The sequence below is a fragment of the Staurois parvus genome, unplaced genomic scaffold, assembly GCF_062004578.1.
Source record: "Staurois parvus isolate SC_StPar_1 unplaced genomic scaffold, SC_StPar_1.0 ptg000282l, whole genome shotgun sequence".
NCBI lineage: Eukaryota > Metazoa > Chordata > Amphibia > Anura > Ranidae > Staurois > Staurois parvus.
In genome coordinates this window covers 4,534,984-4,557,441 of record NW_028318078.1, presented here as the reverse complement: position 1 = coordinate 4,557,441, position 22,458 = coordinate 4,534,984, and the positions used below count along the sequence as shown (strand labels likewise).

Here is a 22,458-nt window from a genome sequence, read left to right as displayed (position 1 = left end):
TAAATCCTGTATAATGAGAATAATTAATTAAAGCAAACAAAAGCTAATTTGCTGTATGTATGTCACTGGAGGGTCCAGACTTCACCTTACAGTGATACTTGTAGGCAAACCATACAGGTTCTTCAGTATATTGATATTAAAGGATATATCTAATTTCAATAGGAGTCATAGTGATTGGAGCGACAGAACTGCAACTGCAGACGTTGTCCACCACAACCATAAAGAGATTACTGCTAGGGATCTGCTGGATCACAAATGACCTAAAATAAACAAAAAAACAAAAATTACAGGGTGAATATACATATATATCTCATATGTTTTTATATGTTTATACTATATGAATAAAGAATATGAAAAATTAGGTGGGTGGGGAGGATTGTATAGTCTTTCTTGGAACAAACTCTTTATGAGTAACCAGCCCAAGCACCATTATACAAATACACGCCTACACATTACACAAATACACGTTCCTTAATGTGGTTGCAAATTCTTACATATACCCTTTGAAGTGATTGGCCTCAGGTGATACACAGAGATGAAGCAAATCCTCATAAAATGTAGCTGTTTATCTGCAGTCTTCTTTTCTCTTCAATCATTCAAAATACTGAATTTATAAAGCTTGTCTGAGAGTTCAGAAAACAGAGAGCTGATGGTACACTCTTCAGAGCTTAGTGAGGAGAGATCTGAGAGCTGATTGGAGAGAAGGGAATAACCCCCCCCCCCACACACACAGCTCACAGGAACAGAGCTGAAGGTGTCAATCTGCTGTAAGTCCCTCTCTTGTCACCATTTTTCTCTTGGTGTCAGGAAAGCTTGTCAGAAGTGATTCATGCTGACAGCAGAGGAACAAAGCACCACATTGAAATGACACTCGGTGCTCTTAACTGAGACAAGTACACACTATCTGAGGTTTACACCCACTTTAATTCCAGCTTCAGGCACTTCCATACTGCTTGTGGTCATCCATTTGAATGAACAGCCATGATGCCTGTTGTAATGGAGGGAGGCAGTTCATAAAAAGGCATCCATGATAGCTAGCTGTCTTCTGATGCATGTAGCCAAATGCTAAGCAGGACCCCAACCATTGAGATGACCAAGGTTTGGATTTATATTTCCTGTCCCTCTTGAGCTATTGTATTGTGCTGTTCTCCTCCAACCCTAGTTATCTGTCTAGCCTTAGTATCCCACTGGCAAAATTAGGCTTCATAGGCACTCTAAAGAAGCCAGAGCTTGGTGATGGGAAGGTGAAGGAGACAATTTGCCGATTCTTCTTCTGTACACCTAGAACCAGTCACAAGGAGACTAATACACAAACTGAACAGGAAGAATTTGTGGGGATTTGGATGAATTGGTCCATTGGGCAGGGCAACAGTATGGATACTTATTATGCATGATACTGACAGTCAGCTATATGCGGTGTGGCTGGCTACGTGGTGTCCATGGAAGCTCTGCTACTCTAGACCATGGCTTGGTTGGCTATGCAGGAATTTGGCTTAGGGTGACAGGCTCTCTCTATTGAGGGGTGGACTACGCTATTCTCCAAAAATCATCCACATACATCCACTACTTAAAGACCCTGCAATATTTTTATTCTAAACTGTTTCTCACTGTGTTTTTCTGTCTCCTTGTAACATCCACTGTGAGTTCCCAAACCTTTCCTTTTCCCTCCTACTTCTGTTTGTGTGGAACGATCAGTGCACGTTAGTTAAAGTCATGTGTCATGCTTTATGCATGCTACAAATCCCACAGTCCCTAGTCTATCTCAGGAGCGGGCAACAGAGGGTGGCTACATTCCTATATATAGTGGGACCATGAGGCTAGGTTCACACTAATGCAGTGCGGTACACCACATGTGATTCACACAGGAACCGCACTGCATTCCTGTGCAAATCACATGCGATTTGTGTGCGGTGCGATTGGAGCCATACATTATGCATGGCTCAAATTGCACTGCACCCACACCAAAAGGGCGCAGAACCCTTTTTTGGGTCCGCACTACAATCGGATCGCACAGGTATTCACACCTATGCAATCCGAATCTGCACATCGCACTGCGTTTTGTGGACCGATTTCAGGGTATTGTTAACTTAACATACACACCCCCATCAGTTCGCATGAACGGGGTGCAATTCTAATGCGGTGTGTAATTCGCACAGAAAATGCTGCAAATTCCACACCGCATCAGTGTGAACCCAAGCTGAAAAAGGAGCCTAGCCACCCTCTAAACAGGAAGTCAGTTCACAGTAGTAAACAAAAGGAATTTAGAGATTCGGAGAAGGCTGAGAGCAATGGAATGTACTTTTTTGAGTTAATGTGGTTATAAAGGCAAAAGATTGAACATTTTGGGAAAAAACAATATTTTCTACTTTTTGTTATAAAACATATCTAATAAAAGAAAATAAAAAGCTCAAATTTCTTTATAAAATTAGGCCAAAATGTATTCTGCTACATGTCTTTGGTACAAAAATCCCAATAAGTGTATATTTATTGGTTTGTGCGACAGTTATAGCATCTACAAACTGCGGTGTATATACAGTATACTCAAATTTATACAGCTATGATGCTATACTGGTAATGGTGTTGATCACCGAGTTATAATGGGACTGGGATAATGTGGTGGGCAATCTGGCACTAGCTGATGCTGGCTGGGAGGTACTATAACTGACACTGACATCAATAGTGACACTAATACAGTGACCAGTGCTAATGCTGTACACTGTACTAATGACACTGGCTTGGAAGGGGATAACACATCTAGGGGCAATCAAGAACTTAAAGTGGTTGTAAAGACTCAAGGTTTTTTACCTTCATGCATTCTATGTATGAAGGTAAAAAACCTGTGTTCAGCAGTGTCTCTAGCCCCCTCAATACTTACCTGAGCCTCATCACGATCCAGTGATGTGAATGACAGCCTTGGCTGCCCCGGGTCTCTGCCCTCTCATTGGCTGAGACAACAAGCGGGAGCCATTGGCTCCTGCTGCTGTCAATCACAGCCAGTCAGCCAATGAGGAGAGAGGGGGTGGGACCAAGCTGTGGCTCCGTGTGTGAATGGATACACAGAGCAGCGGGTGCTCCCATAGGAGCCAGGAGAGCCTGCAGGGAACCCGAGAAGAGGAGGATCCAGGCTGCTCTGTGCAAAACCACAGCACGCAGCAGGTATAGACATGTTTGTTATTTTCCAAAAAAAAAAAAATGAACCTTTTAGAATTGCTTTAACTGTGTGCCTAACAAATGTAATGTGTGTAATAGTGCTGCTTTTACCTTATTATCTGGCTGTTTTTCTCCCTGCTTTTCAGGCAGAAGAAACAGCCAGATCGTTGTTTACAGCACACAGAGCTCTTTGCTTTTGAAAACACAGAGCTCTGTGTGTGATTGGACACAGACGATCAGCTGATTTCAGATGAGATCTTTGTCTGAAATCAGCTGCCAAACTCTTGCTGTGTCCAACCAAACCTGGAAGAAAGCCGATTATATACATGTATGTGATCTTGCTTGTACCTGCTACCTGCGCACAATATATTTACTGTGAGCGATCGAGACGTGGTTAAAAAAAACTTGAATAGATTCAATTTCCCTTTTTAAACCAGAGTTTAGTGTTAATTTAAGTGAAATATTTTCCTGATTTACAATAGCATAACAAATGGTTTAACTCTGAGAATATCACATTGATGAAAGAAATAAGAATATGTAAATGCAACCGAACAGCAATTCATTTCTATTAGTCTAAAAACGCTAAGCCAATGAAAGCTGCTCTGTGATTGGTTGACATAAGTTACCTTTATTTTTTGCACTACCTCATTAAACCCTGTGAGTAACTCTATAGGTATTACAGAACATTAGTTATAAAATAAAAGATGACCATGATAAAGAAAAGTAATTGCTTTTCCTCCAAGCCAGTAACTCAGACAAGAACCATTGCTGGATAAATAAACAGGAAACAATGCAATAATGGCTGATTGCGTTCAGTATTTTATATTAATGTCTGCTTTACCCACCTGCAAATTCTGCACTGGAAGCCAAAAACCAAGCGTTAGATGCAGAAGGTTACAGAAATAAATAAATAAGAAGAAAATCCCAGCCCGGAGGCTTTTCAATTTGAATAAGTGATAGCAATCCTTGTGTGCTTATTTTTCTGGCACCGCGTGTTGCAATTTGCAAATTTTGAGCTTTCACAGTCATTTTATTAGATTGATTTGGCAGGCTCAAGTGGCACTTGGTAAACAGATTTAAATCACAAACAAATGTACCTGCTGACTCTGAGACGCAGCAGCCATTTAATATTTGCTGCAATGGTTAAAATTTAAGTATAAGCTATTTTGCCGAATAGAGAAGCTGAATAATAAAAAATAAAATTTTGTAACAATTTTGATCATTAATGTACAAAATTATTTTAACTAGTATTTATAGAACTTTAGAACATTGTTTAGCAGAAGCTCAAGTAAACAATAATGCAGCCTTTAAAGTGGATGAAAATACTTTCATTCTTTTTTTGTACCCTTCGTTGCATGGCAGTGCTACTAATTCCCTGCTACCTCTTTGCAGTTACTTTAATAATGGCTGCAGGGTATTTCTCAGGATGAGTTTCTTGATGGTGGAAACAATGGTCCATGACTGCCACTTGTAGGCTCCATTGGACAGGGTGACAATGCAGGAGCACAGCTGAGGGACCAGGGCAGAGCATTGTCATACTATAGTAGGAAGTGCCTGAACAACAAAGGCTCCTCATGGCAGGATCACCAAGTAATTTTTTAAAATGAAAGATATTTTAAGAGGCATGGAGGAGCTCAGCTATGAGGAAAGATTAGAGGAACTGAATTTATTCTCTCTTGAGAATAGGAGATTAAGGGGGGATATGATCAACATGTATAAATACATCAGTGGTTCATATAGTGAACTCGGTGTAGAGCTATTCACCCTGAGGTCATCACAGAGGACAAAGGGGCACTCTTTACATCTGGAGGAAAAGAAATGTAATCTCTAAACACGGAAAGGTTTCTTCACAGTAAGAGCTGTGAAAACGTGGAATAGACTCCCTCAAGAGTTGGTTCTGGCCAGCTCAGTGGATTGCTTTAAAAAAGGCCTGGATTCTTTCTTGGATACACAGAATATAACTGGATACTAACATTTATAGGTAAAGTTGATCCAGGGAATATCCAATTGCCTTTCGGGGGATCAGGAAGGAATTTTTTTCCCTGCAGGAGCAAATTGGATCATGCTTTGCTGTTTTTTTTTGCCTTCCTCTGGATCAACTGTGGGTATAGGATTATAACTTTTTTTTTTTTTAATGGTTGAACTGGACAGACTTTTGTTTTTTTTCAGCCAGACTAACTATGTAACTATATAGGATCTAAAATGTTTAAAGTCACATTGACTTCTTAAAGTTCATATGGATATACAAGTTATGCACTCACAGAATTAATTAAAGCAGAGCTCTACCCAAAAGGGGAAGTTCCACATTAAAGACTGGATTAAAGATTGGCACCTTTGGGGAGCGGGTACCCGAAATTGACAGGTACCCGCCCCCACTTCCGTTGCAATCACCTAGGCGATCGGAAGCGGAAATTGTCCTCGTACCCTCCCTCCCTGTAGTCTTCTGGGACACATGACAGGTCCTAGAAAACTACGGGACCATTCAGGAAGCGCAGCGCTTCTCGCCCATGCACAGTGGGCACCCGGCTCTGAGGTCGCAAGCTGTCACATCTGAAGATGCGGGGAGGACACCGTAGGATCGAGGGACAGGTGAATGGCTGTTTTTTAAAGGTTAGCAGCTACAGTTTTTGTAGCTGCTGACTTTTACTTTTTCACAGTGCAACTAGAACTCTGCTTTAATTGGTTTTTAAAAATAATTTTTAATATAGCTCATATAAGTGCCTGAATCTGTCTTTATTTTAGCTTTCTGCAATGCTCTGTACATCAGCATTCAGAATGGAAGTGGAGTGGTTAGTAGTAGGGGACTACTGCATTGCCCACTGCTGTCAGCCTAACTACGAACATGCTTTCATGTGGGAAAGTGTTAATGCTCATCAAAGTGTTAATGCTCCTTTAGGCTAGGTTAACACTTGCGGTTGGAATCACAGTAAAAACACATGACTGAGTTGAGTTTATACCACCCCCAACAGCTCCCTCTTAAATCCAAAATCAAACATTTATTATATTGCAGCTTACCAATTATTAGACGTGATGGCTGCATTCATTTTCTTGTTTAGGTTTTTGTTCTATTTTCATCTGAAGATCCAGCCAGCAAGTCTGTTGTTTTTTTAAAAGCTCAAGCTCTCTCAGCTTACACGGATGGGACAAAACCATTTAACACTAGCAGGGGTGATTACAACAATCAGCCTTTATTTATTCATGTAAAACTTTTATCCCAAAAGGAAAAAAAGCTGCTATAACTGATTATAAAGTGTAATATGGAGTTTGGTTTCAATTAGCTACTGTTTTTTAATCTGCAAATGCATTTAACACTCCCCTCCTCACAGACTGATAATGCTGCTGTCTGCTGTGCCTCCTGTGCTCATTCCTCCAGAGTTGTGTCTCACTAATACTGGGGGTGTGTTACTGACCAGATCACCAGGTATAACCAGAGGGAAAAGATAAATATAATACATTTTTGGGTTTGCGTTAGTACCGCTTTAAGCCATGGCTGGTTAGCATGCAGTGTATAAATACAAGGCCAATCACTAGCTTTCTAGCAGCAACTAAGTTGGATTTCATAGTGCTAGATTTATTCTCTGTGAATGGGGATAGGTAACAAATATAAAGTAGGTATTACCCAATCTGGCCACAAATATGGAAATACATTTGTAGCACCCTCTTAGTTAGCTAATTATTTTTCTCAGTTAGAAGGCTGAGTAGCAGCCTGGGGTGATAGTCAGAGGATCAAATTTGTGTCAGGGCTAAAAGGCTCTGCAGATTTGCTCTCAGATATCTCCCCCTGATCTAGAGACTTAGAGAAATTTCTGGAACTCAGTGGGCAGGGGTGAGGAGGAACTGGTTTGCACTCTTAAGCAGGAGGCTTGGCATAGGTTCAAAACAGCCCTTAAGAGTTACAGAGCATGCTCAGAGGCAGGGAGAGTTTAGGTGGACGATGGAGTGAGCAGGATAGAGTGTGGAATCTGGGAGGGGGTCCAGCAGAGGGGCTACCTACAGGCAGAGGACCTGAGAGAGGACAACCTGGGAAGCAGGGAAGGAGACAGTTCTGTGTAAGGCCTGAAGGCAGCCACCGACTCATATGCTTACCGGATACTGGGCCAGATAAGAGGAGAGGGCATTCTGGTGGGAAACCTGACTAGCCCCCATCTGGGACTCATAAGTGGCAGATTCTGGGTCCCTTTGCCCAGGGATTCCCTCAGGCAGCTGGATGAAGAGGAGATTTCTTCTGGGGTCTGGGATGGTACACCTGGAGGGCTGTAGAGCTCTTCCAACTAAGAAACTTCACTGACTAAAGGACTTGTACATAGTTGCCAAGGAGTTTGTCCCGTGGGTATTCCATACACCCCTTACCCCATACAAGTTCGATCCCCTAATGAAACTTAAAAAAACACGCTTGAAGACTGTTTACTGTCACCTGTATGCAAGCTGGAATGCAAGTCTGAAGAAAATGAGTGTTGTCTGGCTGTGCAGGACTATAGGGGGAACTCAGATCTTCAGCAACTCCTAAGGGGGTAGTGCTACACATTTAAAATTAAAAGTGATATCCGGAAAAGGAACCAGTGTACCCACTGCAAAAGCTTTCCCACACCTCCTGTTCTGGAGGCCACTGTAAAATTTAATATTTCTTATAAAAAAAACTAACAACGAAAAGATAAACTTCTGGATGTTGAAAAAATGTTTTTGAACTGGTATTCTCTTTGTGCCATTTCATCCTAATCAAGTGTGTTTAATGTCCATGCACTATAATGAGGACAATGCAGTTCCAAGAGGCCTCCTTCATCAGGGCTTGGAAATGAAGGAAAGGTAAGGTCATGATGATGATAGAATGTAGTTCACAGAAGGAAATTTTGTTTATACCATGTATCTTCTTCCAGTCTCTAGTCTGACAGCTTGGCTAGTGAATATGATAACAAAGCTTACAAAGTCAGGAAAAATTTTGAGCTGGAACTCTCTTCCTCTTTTCTTCATTTTGTCAATAACAGGACCTAGATATGGCTACAGTACTCTAGATCAGCCTGGCTAATCATTCACGCAGCAAGCACAGTACCTCTCTGCTACTCTTCCCTAAGCCAAATGTGTTTTTCACCTTGGGCCAAGACTCAATAAAAGCTCTATGCCCTAATACTGAAGTGTCTTTTACTTGCTCAATTTTGTAAAGCAATTTTGCTTTAAAATGTACCATTTAAAGCTTTTTGTTATGTCTGTTCAAAGTGCAAAAATATACCTACTGATCCTGCTAAAAATCCAGTGCTATGCTGTGTCCCCTGTACCCTATGCTATCCCAAGAAGTTTCAACCCTTCTCACCTCTGGGAACTACAGAACCTCTGCCTCCGTTTGTCATGAAGTTGAGGAGAGGCAGAAGTATTCTGTAGTTCTAACACACTTCATATCTTAGAGTAACAATGCTGATGTTCCTCCATAGACATAGTATACAGAATAAGTACAGTCATCATAGGACAGGCAGCGCATTGCTGGTAGGAACACCACTTGAAAATAAAGGGAGAAAACCCTTAAAAAAAGAAAACAAATGCGACTCCCACATCTAATGGCCAGTAGGTTACAATATACCACATTGTGTTCTTGTGTTTAGATACAGATTAAAGTGGTTCTAAAGGCTCCAGGTTTTTGACCTTCATGCATTTTATGCATGAAGGCCAAAAAACTTCTGTGTGTAGCAGCCCCAACAAACACTTACCTGAGCCCCATCTCAATCCAGCGATGTCCATGAGAACCTCGGTTCTATGGGGACTCTCACTCCTCAGTCCAATCAGGATAGGGAGTGGGCGGGGTCGAGCCGCGGCTCTGTGAGTGTGCTCATGCTGCTTACTATGGGGGCACCCAACAGGAGGGTGGGGCCAGGAATGCCGGTGGGGGACTCGAGAAGAGGAGCTGGGCTGCTCTGTGCAGAACCACTGCACAGAGCAGGTAAGTATGGAATGTTTGTTATTTTTGTTAATCATTTCCGCGCCGCCCAATAGTAGAAATTCTGCTACAGGGCAGCACATGTGCGCAAAATCACGTATATATACGTGATTTTGCAGTTCCAGGTACCCGCACCGCCATTTGCAGCCTTGGCTATCAATCACTGGGTCCAGGTCGGTGATTACTCGCCAGCACCCGATGATCGCCGAGTATCTCCAACGGGGGAGAGAACTGTGTATAAACAACACAGATCTCTCCCCGTCAGCTCCTGCTTTGTGTGCAAAGCCATACAAAGCAGTGTGCAGGGGTGGACTGTCCATTTGAGCACTCGGGCAGTGCCCGAGGGCCTGGGGTCAGTAGGGGGCCCCATGACATGCCCCTGGTACCTTTTTTATAGGCATTTTTGAGTGTGGGCAAGGACACAGGTGCCCCATGATCCCCTATTGCCCGGGGCCCCATGAGTTGTCAGTCTGCCCCTGGCAGTGTGCTTACAGTGAAGCGCACACACAGCCCCCATAGTGAAACAACACGCAGCACACATTTAACCCTTTGATTGCCCCAGATGTTAACCCCTTCCTGTGCAATGCCATTAGTACAGTGTCAGTTCTTTTTATTAGCACTGATCACTGTTTTACTGGGGATGTTAGTGACACCAAGTCAGTTCCCCCCAGTGTCAGAATGCCCACCGCAGTCCCGCTATATGTCACTGATCACCGCCATTACTAGTAAAAAAAAAAAATTCCAATATATATACCGTCATTTGTAAACACTATAACTTTCACATAAACCAATTCATTTACACGTGTTGGGATTTTTTTTTAGCAAAGACATGTAGCAGAATACATTTTGGCCCAAGTTTATGACGACATTTGATTTTTAAAATTTTTTACTGGACATGTTTTATAGCAAAAAGTCAAAAATATAGTTTTTTTTTCTCAAAATTGTCAGGTTTTTTTGTTTATAGTGCAAAAAATAAAAATTGCACAGGCGATCAAACACCACCAAAAGAAAGCTCTATTTGTGGGAAAAAAAGGATATAAATTTAATTTGGGTGCAGCCTTGCTTGACCGCGCAATTGTCAGTTAAAGTAACGCAGTGCCGCATCGCAAAAAAATGGCCTGGTCAGGAAGGGGGGTAAATCCTCTTGAGAGCAAGTGGTTAAAAAACAAGACTTTACACCTTGTTCCAAATTATTATGCAAATTATATTTTTCTCATTTACCTAAATAATTGATGTAAATAACAGTCAGCATAATTCTCCTGTTATCAACTATTAAGAGTACAATTCACATTTTATTGAACAAACCTCCTAATGATAACAGGATTTTTTTTAAACATAAAAAACTTACAATGCACTGTTCCAAATTATTACGCACAGGAAGATTCAAAACACTTTATAGGTTGTAAAAAAATGAAAATTGTCATTTGTTGTGTTTGCAGCATATTTACTGAAATCAAAAGCTATTTCAATCAAACTTTTAACAGGTCACGTTACATTTTAACATAGGACCCCTTATTTGATAGCAGCTTCACAGGTCTTGCATCCATTGAACTTGTGAGTTTTTGGACAGTTTCTGCTTGAATTTGTTTGCAAGATGTCAGAATAGCCTCCCAGAGCTGCTGTTTGGATGTAAACTGCCTCCCACCCTCATAGATCTTTTGCTTGAGGATGCTCCAAAGGTTCTCAATAGGATTGAGGTCAGGGGAGGATGGAGGCCACACCATGACTTTCTCTCCTTTTATCCCCATAGCAGCCATTGATGCAGAGGTATTCTTTGCAGCATGAGATGGTGCATTGTCATGCATGAAGATGATTTTATTAAGGAAAGCATAGTTCTTCCTTCTGTACCAGGGAAGAAAGTAGTCAGTCATAAACTCTGCATACTTTGCAGAGGTCATCTTTACACCTTCACGGGCTCTAAAGGGGCCGACCAGCTCTGTTCCCATGATTCTGGCCCAAAACATGACTCCACCACCGCCTTGCTGACGTCACAGCCTTGTTGGAACAGGGTGGCCGTCCACCAACCATCCACTACTCCATCCATCTGGACCATCCAGGGTTGCACGGCACTCATCAGTGAACAGGACTGTTTGAAAATTAGTCTTCATGTATTTTTCTGCCCAATGCAGCCGTTTCTGCTTGTGAGCATTGGTTAGTGGTGGCCGAATAGAAGGTTTTTGCACAGTTGCAAGACTCTGGAGGACTCTACACCTTGATGTCCGTGGGACTCCAGAGGCACCAGCAGCTTCAAATATCTGTTTGCTGCTATGTAATGGTATTTTAGCAGCTGCTCTCTTAATCCGATGCATGGATCTGGCAGAAATCTTCCTCAATGTGCCTTTATCTGCACGAACCCATCTGTGCTCTGAATCAGCCACAAATCTCTTAATAGTGCGATGATCACGCTTAAGTTTTGTGAAATATCTAATGTTTTCATACCTCGTCCAAGGCATTGAACTATTTCATTCTTTTCGGCAGTAGAGAGATCCTTTTTCTTCCCCATATTGCTTGAAAATGGTGCTTTGCTTAATAATGTGGAACACTTTCCTTTAGTAGTTTTTTCTTAAATTGGGCTGACCTGCCAATCTAATTATCACAGGTGTCCAAGATTTAATCTTTGTGACACTTAAATAGAATTTGCATAATAATTTGGAACAGGGTGTAGTATCACTTTAAGGGAACTGAGCTGTCAATCGACATGATGTCATGTGATGTCATGAACCACCTCTCCGCCTCGCTCAATGATTTCAGAAAATGTAGAACATTCTCTAAATGGTCACTATAAGGTTAGTCACCAAAGAAATGTCTCAATGAGTATGACACTCCTCCTATACCAACATCATTGCGCCAATATAATAGAGAGTGAATATAATCACTGGGTGCTGCTATTATTAAAAAACTGTAAATAATGATAAATTGTGATAAGCAAAATAACCACAAATAATAGCGCAATCCTAAATTAAATCAATAAACTAATTTGCACAAATATATATAAAACCACCACCAAATATGTGCAAATTAATAGTGCAATAACATAAATAAGGAGTCTCAATATAGTCCATTTATAAAAGTCCATATATCAATGATCCTCAATCAATGAAGTACTGAGATCCTCCTTCATCAAATGTGATATTCAGTGCTCAGAACACCCCATCAAATTGCACACTCACCATGTGCTAGTAGTTAACCAGCATATTAGTATATATCCAGCATTCACCAAACAGACTCCAAGAGAAGATCCTCATGTGTTGGTAATTAATCAGCATATCAATATATATCCAGTATTCCACCAAACAAACTCCGAAAGAAGATCCTCTCATATCCAAATTAGCACATGTGGGTAAAGAAAAAACTGGCCATAGTGTAATATTATCCAACAGATTTATTGTAAAAAACCCCCCTTAAAATCACACTCACAATAAGCAAGTAAGAGTAAAGCGTTTGTTACATCAGAGCTCAAAGCCCTGTATCCAGCGTCTCACCAGCCTGCCTGCACTCAAGATGGCGATAGTGCGATCACGTGATCTGGACACCCTCAGAAGAAGTCATTGGATGAAACGCGTTAGGGTGTGGCTAGCCGGTGACGTCACCACGCACGCCGACGCACGTGTCCGGATCACGTGATCGCACTATCGCCATCTTGAGTGCAGGCAGGCTGGTGCAATTTGATAGGGTGTTCTGAGCACTGAATATCACATTTGATGAAGGAGGATCTCAGTACTTCATTGATTGAGGATCATTGATATATGGACTTTTATAAATGGACTATATTGAGACTCCTTATTTATGTTTTTGCACTATTAATTTGCACATATTTGGTGGTGGTTTTATATATATTTGTGCAATTTAGTTTATTGATTTAATTTAGGATTGCGCTATTATTTGTGGTTATTTTGCTTATCACAATTTATCATTATTCTCTAAATGGTGCCTGTGTTGAGCATCTGACCATCCTTGTTCAGAATGCATCAGGTCAGTTGCTCACCACGGGACCAAGTGGAGATCACTAGAGCAGTGGTGTCTATCTTCCAGGGGCATTGGTCAGATGTTGTATATGCATAGTTATATTGGTCCAAACTGGACTAATGTAACTATGTATAAAATATTCCACACCTTGAATTAATATTTAAGCTTACCAAAGGGTTACACAGTTACATAGTTAGTCTGGCTGAAAAAACACAAAAGTCCATCCAGTTCAACCATTAAAAAAAAAAAAGTTATAATGCTATACCCACAGTTGATCCAGAGAAAGGCAAAAAACTCAGCAAAGCATGATCCAATTTGCTCCTGCTGGGAAAAAAACCCCCTCCTGATCCCCCGAGAGGCAATCGGATATTCCTTGGATCAACTTTACCTATAAATGTTAGTATCCAGTTATATTCTGTCTATCTAAGGGTCACTTATTAATGAAGGCAGGGGTGGACTGACCATTTGGAAACTTGGGCACTGCCCGAGGGCCCAGGGTCAGTAGAGGGCCCCATGAGATGCCCCTAGTACCTTTTTCATAGGCTTTTTTGAGTTTGGACAAGGACACAGGGGCCCCATGATCCCCTATTGCCCGGGGGCCCCATGAGTTGTCAGTATGCCCCTGAATGAAGGGGAGCTCTGTAAAAGAAACCCATCTATACTTACCTTTCCAGCAGCCCATCTTTTGAAGTGCCAGTGCTTCACTGCTTCTTGGCCTCCTTGGTGGAACTCAATGGTTCCTTCCATCGGCTCACATGTCCTGTGGTGACAGGGTCACTTTAATTAATTGGCTCAGCATAATAGCCAGGGATCAAGCCTTTATTGAAGGTTTCCTCCAAAAGTAGAATTTGCGCAATCCACATATGCATTTCATTTATTTATGTTTGATTATATGTTGTGTTAGGGTCTCTTAAGACTAACTCATCTAATAAGGAAAACACATAGGTGAGTTTCTATAACAGAGAGAAGAAATATATGTTGTAGCACTATACCCAGCTACAGCTGAGCCAAGCTGACATCACTGTGCTGCAGCATGTATGGTTTTGTGGATTTCGATGTGGGTGAGAAGAGGCCATTCAAGGGAAAGAAAAATAATTTCTTTTTTTTCCAGGCAATTCATTGCCTTGAAAATACCTCACAGCGTTATAAATAAATCCAAACTACTCAATTAAAAAAAAAAAAGGTTTGGCCTGCTCTGCCAAAGCTTGACATTTACCAGCCCCTCTTTTTTGAAAAGTATTTGTTGACTGCATCCATAAAATTATTATATTAACATGTTTGGAGATAAGATACTTCAAACATCTTACTGACCTTTAACACACATATTTAACGCATGTCAAGGACAGAAACTCTTTAACAAAGTGTTTGTTTTCTTATCAAACAAGAGTCTAATTAATCCATTTGTTTTGAACAGGACATTTATCTTGCTTCATCCAATGAGCCAGCATCTAATGGTACATGTGTTTTAAAGGGATATTATTAGCTAAGTATCCAAACACATGCAATGTGATGTACTGTCTTTCCTATATCTGCATTTCTTTTATAATATTTTTATTGATTTATTATACATAGGCTTTGGCCAGTTGGGTACCATTATCACAACAATTTTTGTAGTATGATTACCTGCACTGTGCATCATCCATCTGCACCAGAGTTGGTGTTATACATAGCCAACATAAGCTGTGGCCTAGGTTGCCAAGATGGCCAGAGGCAGCAGTCATTCACTGACATAACATTTATTGATTGCCAGTACCACCTTTCCATGTATGATAACATTCCAGACTTCCTGCCATAAACAAAAGCAACAGAGAGCGCACATCCGTCCTAATGCAGCTCCATTTATTAACCGCTTAAGGACCGCCCTATAGTAGATTTACTGCTACAGGGCGGCACCTGTAGGCAGAATCACATATATATACGTCATTCCGCATTTTCGGATAGGGGGCGTGCGAGATGTGCACGCGCCCTACCCGCACCGCCATTCACGGCCACAGATGTCAGTCACCCGACCCCAGCCGGTAATTACCCGTCCCCGCCCGGTGATAACCGACAATCACCGACACGGAGGAAGACTGTTTTTTTTATAAACAATCATCCTCCCTGTCAGCTCGAGTACACTGCTCAGGATCACTCTCCTCGTGCATTAATGCAAAAAACATAAATTTATAAAAAAAAAAATGCAAAAACATACTCACAAGCCATCAGAGGTGTCCCTAGGGTTGGTGTCACCCGGTGTGGTAACACTTGGTGACACCCCCTCCGATCCCAGCAGAATGGTATGGATCTGCGGATTGAGCATAATGGATTGGACTCCGATCCATTATGCTCAATCTGCAGATCCGATCCATCCTGCGGGGATCGTCGGCTTTCTTTACAACTTACCTTTGCTTGGAGTGGGTCTGGGACAACTACGCATGTCCCGGTTTCAGGCACAATCAATCGATGATAGCAGTAGTTCTATCATCGGTTGATCGTGCCTGAAACCGGGACATGCGCAGTTGCGTCAGGGGGACATATCTACATGGGAGACACATCTTGCCGGTGTCACCCCGCAGGATCGTTCGCATGCAACCTATACGGGGTGACACCAGACTCGCTCCAAGAAACGGTAAGTTGTAAAGAAAGCCGACGATCCCCGCAAGATGGATCGGATCCATCCTGCGGGGATCGTTGGCTTGCTTTACAACTTACCTTTTAGTGGAACGGGTCCGGTGTCACCCTGTGCGGTCGGTGTCACCCGGTGTGGACCGCACCCCCCGCACCTGCCTTGGGATGCCACTGCAAGCCATAAAGGTCATAAAAACAGAGACAAGAAGTCAAAGGTGCCAATCGTGGACAGCATGCAACCTCGGATAAAGTGCTAACGCGCATCGGGAGTCGAACTCCCTTCCTCAGAGCAATAGATGATAGTTTAATTTATTGCTCTGAGGAAGGGAGTTTGACTCCTGAAACGTGTTAGCACATTATCCAAGAATGCATGCTGTCCACGATTGGCACCTTTGACTTCTTGTCTCTGTTTTTATGAACTTTATGGCTTGTGAGTATGTTTTTGCATTTTTTTAATAAATGTATGGTTTTTGCATTAATGCACGAGGAGAGTGCGCCCTGTTTTGCTAGTATCAATATTACCCAATCTATCAAGGAAGGCGCCTCAGCCAGTGCACTATTCCATTTTGAATGCAGCAAGAGAGATTTGCGCACCGGTTTGTGGTTACTGTTGGAGTTTACACTGCTCGGGATGGCTGTGCACAGCATAGCCATCCTGATCAGTGTGCTTACAGTGAAGCACACCCCCCCACCCCCTAGTAAAACACTCCCAGCACACAGCTAACCCTTTGATCGCCCCTCAAATTAACCCCCGTCCTGCCCAGTGCCATTAGTACAGTGTCAGTGCTTTTTTTATCACTGATCACTGTATTGGTGTCACTGGGGTGTCAGTGACACCAAGTTAGTTCCCCCCTAGTGTCAGAATGTCCGCAACAGTCCCGCAGTCCAACATAAAGACGCTAATCACCGCCATTACTAGTAGAAAAAAAAATCCCATTATCTATACTACCATTTGTAAACGCTATAACTTTCACGTAAACCAATTAATTTTTTTTTTTTTTTAGTAAAGACATGTAGCAGAATACATTTTGGCCTAAATTTATGACAACATTTGATATTTAAAATTTTTTTACTGTTATTTTTTTAATAGCAAAAAAATTCCAAAATATTGTTTTTTTCCTCAAAGTTGTTGGTCTTTTTTTGCTTATAGCCTAAAAAATAAAAACCGCACAGGCAATGAAATACCACCAAAAGAAAGCTCAATTCGTGGGAAAAAAGGATGTAAATTTAATTTGGGTGCAGTTTTGCATGACCGTGCAATTGTCAGTTAAAATAATGCAGCGCCGTGACGCAAAAAATGGCCTGGTCAGGAACGGGGGGTAAATCCTCAGAAGGGCAAGTGGTTAAACTGATCAAAAAGACTAAAACCAATGCACTCACATGATTTACAGGTATATAAGACAAATCAGACAATGGTCCTCCTTAGCTTCTCCCTGGTCGCCATTATAATATTCAACACAGACAGGTGCTATTACAGCAATCTCTAAATGACAGCTTGTGTGTGTCAGCCGATGAGCTGCGGCTCAGCACAGCGCGTGACTTCTACTACGCATGTGCCTGGACCAGCCAGCGCCGTGCTCCGCCCTAGTGGTACACAATCCAAAGGGGAAGGTAAAAAGCATGCACAACGTGGTTGTTATGATGACGCATTTCAGAGGCATGGCCCCCTTTATCAAGTTAGACTGCCTGCCATGGCTGCTAGTGCTCATTTTTGCTATCAATGCACACTGTGATGCCACTTTATGTTGGTGGAATACTGTGCCAGATACAAACACTATAGATCCACACTGCTAAAGAATGGCAACTTTCCCCCATTTCTCTAATTTTCAGTTCTATGTATAGTGGAGCAAGGATACTTTAATGCACTCTCTGATGGACCCTGGCACAGTGTTTATACCAGGGGCGGACTGACCATTTGGAAACTCGGGCACTGCCCGATGGCCCGGCGTCAGTAGGGGGCCCCATGAGATGCCCCTGGTAGCTTTTTCATAGGCTTTTTTGAGTTTGGGCAAGGACACAGGGGCCCCATGATCCCCTATTGCCCGGGGGCCCCATGAGTTGTCAGTCTGCCCCTGGTTTATACCACACCTCTCAACCTTCTAAGATAGAAAACGGGCACATTTTAGGCAAATACAACACCCTTGTCATGTGGATTGTGACATATTAAAGTCCATAAATGATCACTTAACCCCACTGAGATTTTTTTCATCGCTGCTTTACCTTAACTGCTTGCCACCAGCCCACAGTAGTTGTACCAAGAGTTGGGAGCAGCTGCAGGCTGGAAGACATATTGGCATTTTGCAGCCTTTCCTGGCTGCACATGATTGGACACAGCACGCGTTTGGCAGTTGATCACAGCCAGTGATTTTGGCTGAATTTAGCTGATTGGCTGTGGCCAAAAACACGAACAGAATACATTTTGGTCTGAATTTATGAAGAAATTAGATTTTTTAATTTTTTTAATTAGATATATTTTAAAGCAGAAAGTAGAAAATATTGCTTTTTTTCTAAAGTATTTGGTATTTGTGTGAAAAAATTATAAAAATATAATTTGCGTACAGTGTTGCATGACCGCATAATTGCTAGTTAAAGTAGCGCAGTGCTTTATAGCAAAAAATGTTGTGGTCATGAAGAGGGTACAACTTTCCAGAGCTCAATATTGGCATTCAAAAATAAGCAATGCAAAAATCTGAAGGGTAGATGAAAGCATCACTTCGATATAAATGATGTTGGCAGTTTAATAGTAGATTTATTTATATAGCTATCCAGAGCAAAAAGAGGCACAGCTGAGGAATAAGGAGGGATAGGCGTATTTGCTTCTAAAAGATTGTAAGCTTGAAAGAGCAGGGCCCTTGAACCCCTCGTGTTTTGTTACTGTATTGTCTCATGTACTGTCCCCCACTATAAAGTACAGCGCTGAGCAAACCTTTTAATGCTATATAAATACTGTATAATAATAATAATATTAATAATAATAATAAAAGGTAAAAAAAAAGGAACAGGGAATTAGGGACATTTGGGAGTAATGCTCCACGTTGCATCTAGGTTTCATAAGCTATTGAAAAATACAGGCTGTGGTGTGAAGCCTGGAGTGTCCCACAGTTGTCTGTCTGCATAATTCTGCAGGAAGAACTCTGTGATTGGAAGTCAGTCACATGACTGGTGATATAATTGGGCTTTTCTCTTCCCAGAGTCATGAAGCAAGCAGAGAAAAATATATGTTTGTGTAGCCTCCTATTTATACTAGCTACACTAATTGTATTGGGCAGCTAACTGTTCTATCTTGCATTGCTAATATATTCACACAGTAAGTAGCCTAGTGTCAGGAGCGTGTAGCGCTCCTGCTCCTGGATAGCCCCTAGTTTCACTTCAGCATCCTGGTTTCGGCTGCGATACATTCTCCCTGTCGGTCTGTCTACCTGCAAAGTAATTGATGTGGCCAATTTCTGGGTGGAGACCAAACCTGCACTGAAATTGAGACAGCTGCTGAAAAAGAGAGACACGTGCCAGTCTGTAGAATTGATAATATCAAGGGATATTCTGCAGAGCAGTCTGAGAGGAATAAGATCTGTGAGAGAGTCGTCTGGGAGACGGCAGTTGTGAGGGTTTTCAGATAAAAATCCTGATGGAACGTTCTAGTCATAATTAATTTGGCTGAAAAAAGACTAAAGGCCATCCAGTTCAACCATAAAAAAGTTATATTCCTATACCCACAATTGCTCAAGAGGAAGGCAAAAAACCCCAGCAAAGCATGATACAATTTGCTCCTGCGGGGGAAAAAATTCTCTGGATCAACTTTACCTATAAATGTTAATATCCAGTTATATTCTGTGTATCTAAGAAAGACTCCAGACCTTTTTTAAACTAATCCACTGAGCTGGTCAGAACCAACTCTTGAGGGAGTCTATTCCACATTTACACAGCTCTCACTGTGAAGAAACCTTTCCGTATTTGGAGATTAAATCTCTTTTCCTCCAGACGTAAAGAGTCAGATTCTTGCTTGTGCAGTGCCAGGAGGACAACTTAGAGAAGCTGAAACTGATTCCACCTGTATTTTCTGTCCACTTAAGAGGACTGGGGAAAGCTGTCTAATGCTTTGTAAGTGCTATATGATCTCCACAAGAAAAGATATGTGTGCCACACTAGTGACTTTCTCTCAGAATCTCTAAAGTTAGATAATTTTAGCAGCAGCACAGTGGCTAAGTGGTTAGCACTTCTTTCTAGTAGCATTTGGGTCATTGGTTCCAGTCCCCACCATGGCACTACCTGCCTGGATTTTGCATGTTCTCCATGTGCCTGCATGGGTTTCCTCTGGGTACTCTGGTTTTCTCCCACACTCCAAAGACTTGCTGGTAGGTTGATTATTGGCTTTTGTCTAAATTGGCCCAAGTATGTATATGCATGAATGTGAGGATTATAAGCCCTTGAGGGCAGGAACTGATGTGAATGCACAATGTATATGTAAAGCACTGTGTAAATTGACAGTGCTATTTAAGTACCTGTAAAAAATAAATAAGTGTTATTACCAGGGGCGGACTGACCATTTGGAGACTCGGGCACTGCCCGAGGGCCCGGGGTCAGTAGGGGGCCCCATGAGATGCCCCTGGTACCTTTTTCATAGGCTTTTTTGAGTTTGAGCAAGGACACAGGGGCCCCATGATCCCCTATTGCCCGGGGGCCCCATGAGTTGTCATTCCGCCCCTGGTTATTACCACACAAGATTGTGAGCTAAATTCAAAGGATTGATGTTGCCATTGGCTTTACTGTAGTGTCAGCTGGATAAAGTAAGCTAATTGGGAAGAGACTTTCTCCAGAGTGGAGTATCTTAAAGGGACAGGGCACCTCTCGCTTTATACCTTGAGAAGGATCCCATTAGTTCACACTTTTACAGACAAGTTCAAAACTGCAATGATAGTTAGCTAGATTGGTAAAATTGAAATGCGATATTGCATTACTGATGTTGCAATGCCAATACTGTGATTTCACATTTGATCATTTATTTTTTTCTCTATTTTACACTTACCATTTTTCTTATTTCATTGAGTTGTCACCGCTGACTATACCTGAGTATTACTTACAATTTTCTGTTTCCCCTTTGGGTATATTTACTAAAACTAGTGCACTCAGAATCTGGTGCAGTGGTGCATGGTAGCCAATCAGCTTCTAACTTCAGCTTATTCAGTTAAGCTTTGACAATAAAACCTGGAAGCTGATTGGTCTGTATGCAGAGATGCACCAGATTTTGCACTCTCCAGTTTTAGTAAATCAACCCCACTGTGTCATGTGATTTTGAGGGTGTCACCCAATTGAGTGCACTACAGTTGTAATGCACATTGCAGTGATTTACACATGTATTAATATGTTTTAAAGCAGAAATAAGGCAAGCATTCCAGTGCTTTATACATGGGACCCTAATTGTATTGATGCAGAGTTGGCAAACTGTCTCTTTTAGCTTCTCCATTTCAACCATTTTTCTTGTGTGGCTATGATGTCCAACCTTGTTAGTGGGATACCTTGTCTGCTCTCACCGTCACTTCTGACAGTTTTTCTTGACATAAAGCAATCCTGGTAGATGACCCACCCCCTTCCAGCACACAGAAGGTGATTTACAGCTTCAGCTGTGTAAGTTTCCCAGTGTGATTGTATAGAGACATGTGTTCATTCCTTCCACCCAGGTCTCAGATTACACTCAGCTCTGTGCTGTACAGTGGGTGACATCAGATCTCTGTAACATGCCTTCTGCAAGCTGATAAACTCTCTGATCTGTGAATTTTAAATGGCTCTGGAGAAGAGAGGGCTGCAGATAAACAGGTACAAAAAATTCACCCCTGTGTATCACCTGAGGCTAGTCACTTTAGTGAGTTTATGTAAGGGTTCAACAAGACTTTAAAGAGCAAATAAGAAATACACAAATTCTCTTACTATATACATTCTTAATGCAGCAAGATATTTCATTCCAGATAGATGGAGACAATCATCACCACCCCCTTAGCCCCGTTATTCTGGGATTACCCCTCCCTCCCAACCTAGCCCCTCCCACCCCAATTTGTCTGCTGTGCCTTCATTCCCTTATTCTTCTTCCCCTCCCCCTTTCCTCCCCACTCCACTTACCTCCATTTTTCAACCACCTCCCACCTTTACATATTTATTTTTCCCATATCCCCCTCTTCCAACATACCCTCATTGCTCTTACATCCTTTCCTAATTTTCACTTAGTGAACTGTCACAAAATTAATTTCACCCTCACCATTCCTAATCTTAACTAAACAAAACAAACACATAAAACATATTACCCTCACCACTCTTACCCATAACAATGGTACTGCCATATAACTCATGTCACCTTTACCAAACTTTCCTTTAGCCATAGATTCCACCACCATTAATACAACATTATATACTCCACAAACATTTTTTTTAATTATCATTTTTTCATATAGGTAATGTATGTCTTTTCATATTTATGTAATTATAAAGTGGAAACTGTATCAAGATGTAACTCATTCTATCGAATATTTAAAACTGTCTGTGGAATACTAAATAAAAAGATTAAAAAAACAAAAAAAACAAAAGCAAAAGTTAAATGCTATGGTGTAATGCCCATAACCACTCAGCAAAGCATTTGTTGTGCTCTGCCAATAATATTTAAAAAAAGCATCTCTTAAAGGATAAGTTAGTAATATTTCTTATTATTTTAAGAAGATATCATAGCTTTTTCCCTTTGTCAGTAACAGCAAATGACTTGCGTAGAAATATTGGTATAGCTTCCAAGCACAACATCTATGTGACCTTCAATACTCAATGGTTGAATT

At 41.6% G+C, this 22,458-nt stretch overlaps 1 protein-coding gene across 3 annotated transcripts in view; it reads right to left on the bottom strand.

The window, feature by feature from the left end:
• Positions 1-22,458, bottom strand: part of CACNA2D3 (calcium voltage-gated channel auxiliary subunit alpha2delta 3) — a 1,248,789-nt gene that overhangs the window by 5,623 nt on the left and 1,220,708 nt on the right. For all 3 annotated transcript variants that reach the window (XM_089681870.1, XM_089681868.1, XM_089681867.1), the window contains one exon: positions 148-260. In XM_089681870.1, the coding sequence (XP_089537996.1) occupies positions 148-260 (113 nt within the window). The remainder of the gene's footprint in view (positions 1-147; positions 261-22,458) is intronic.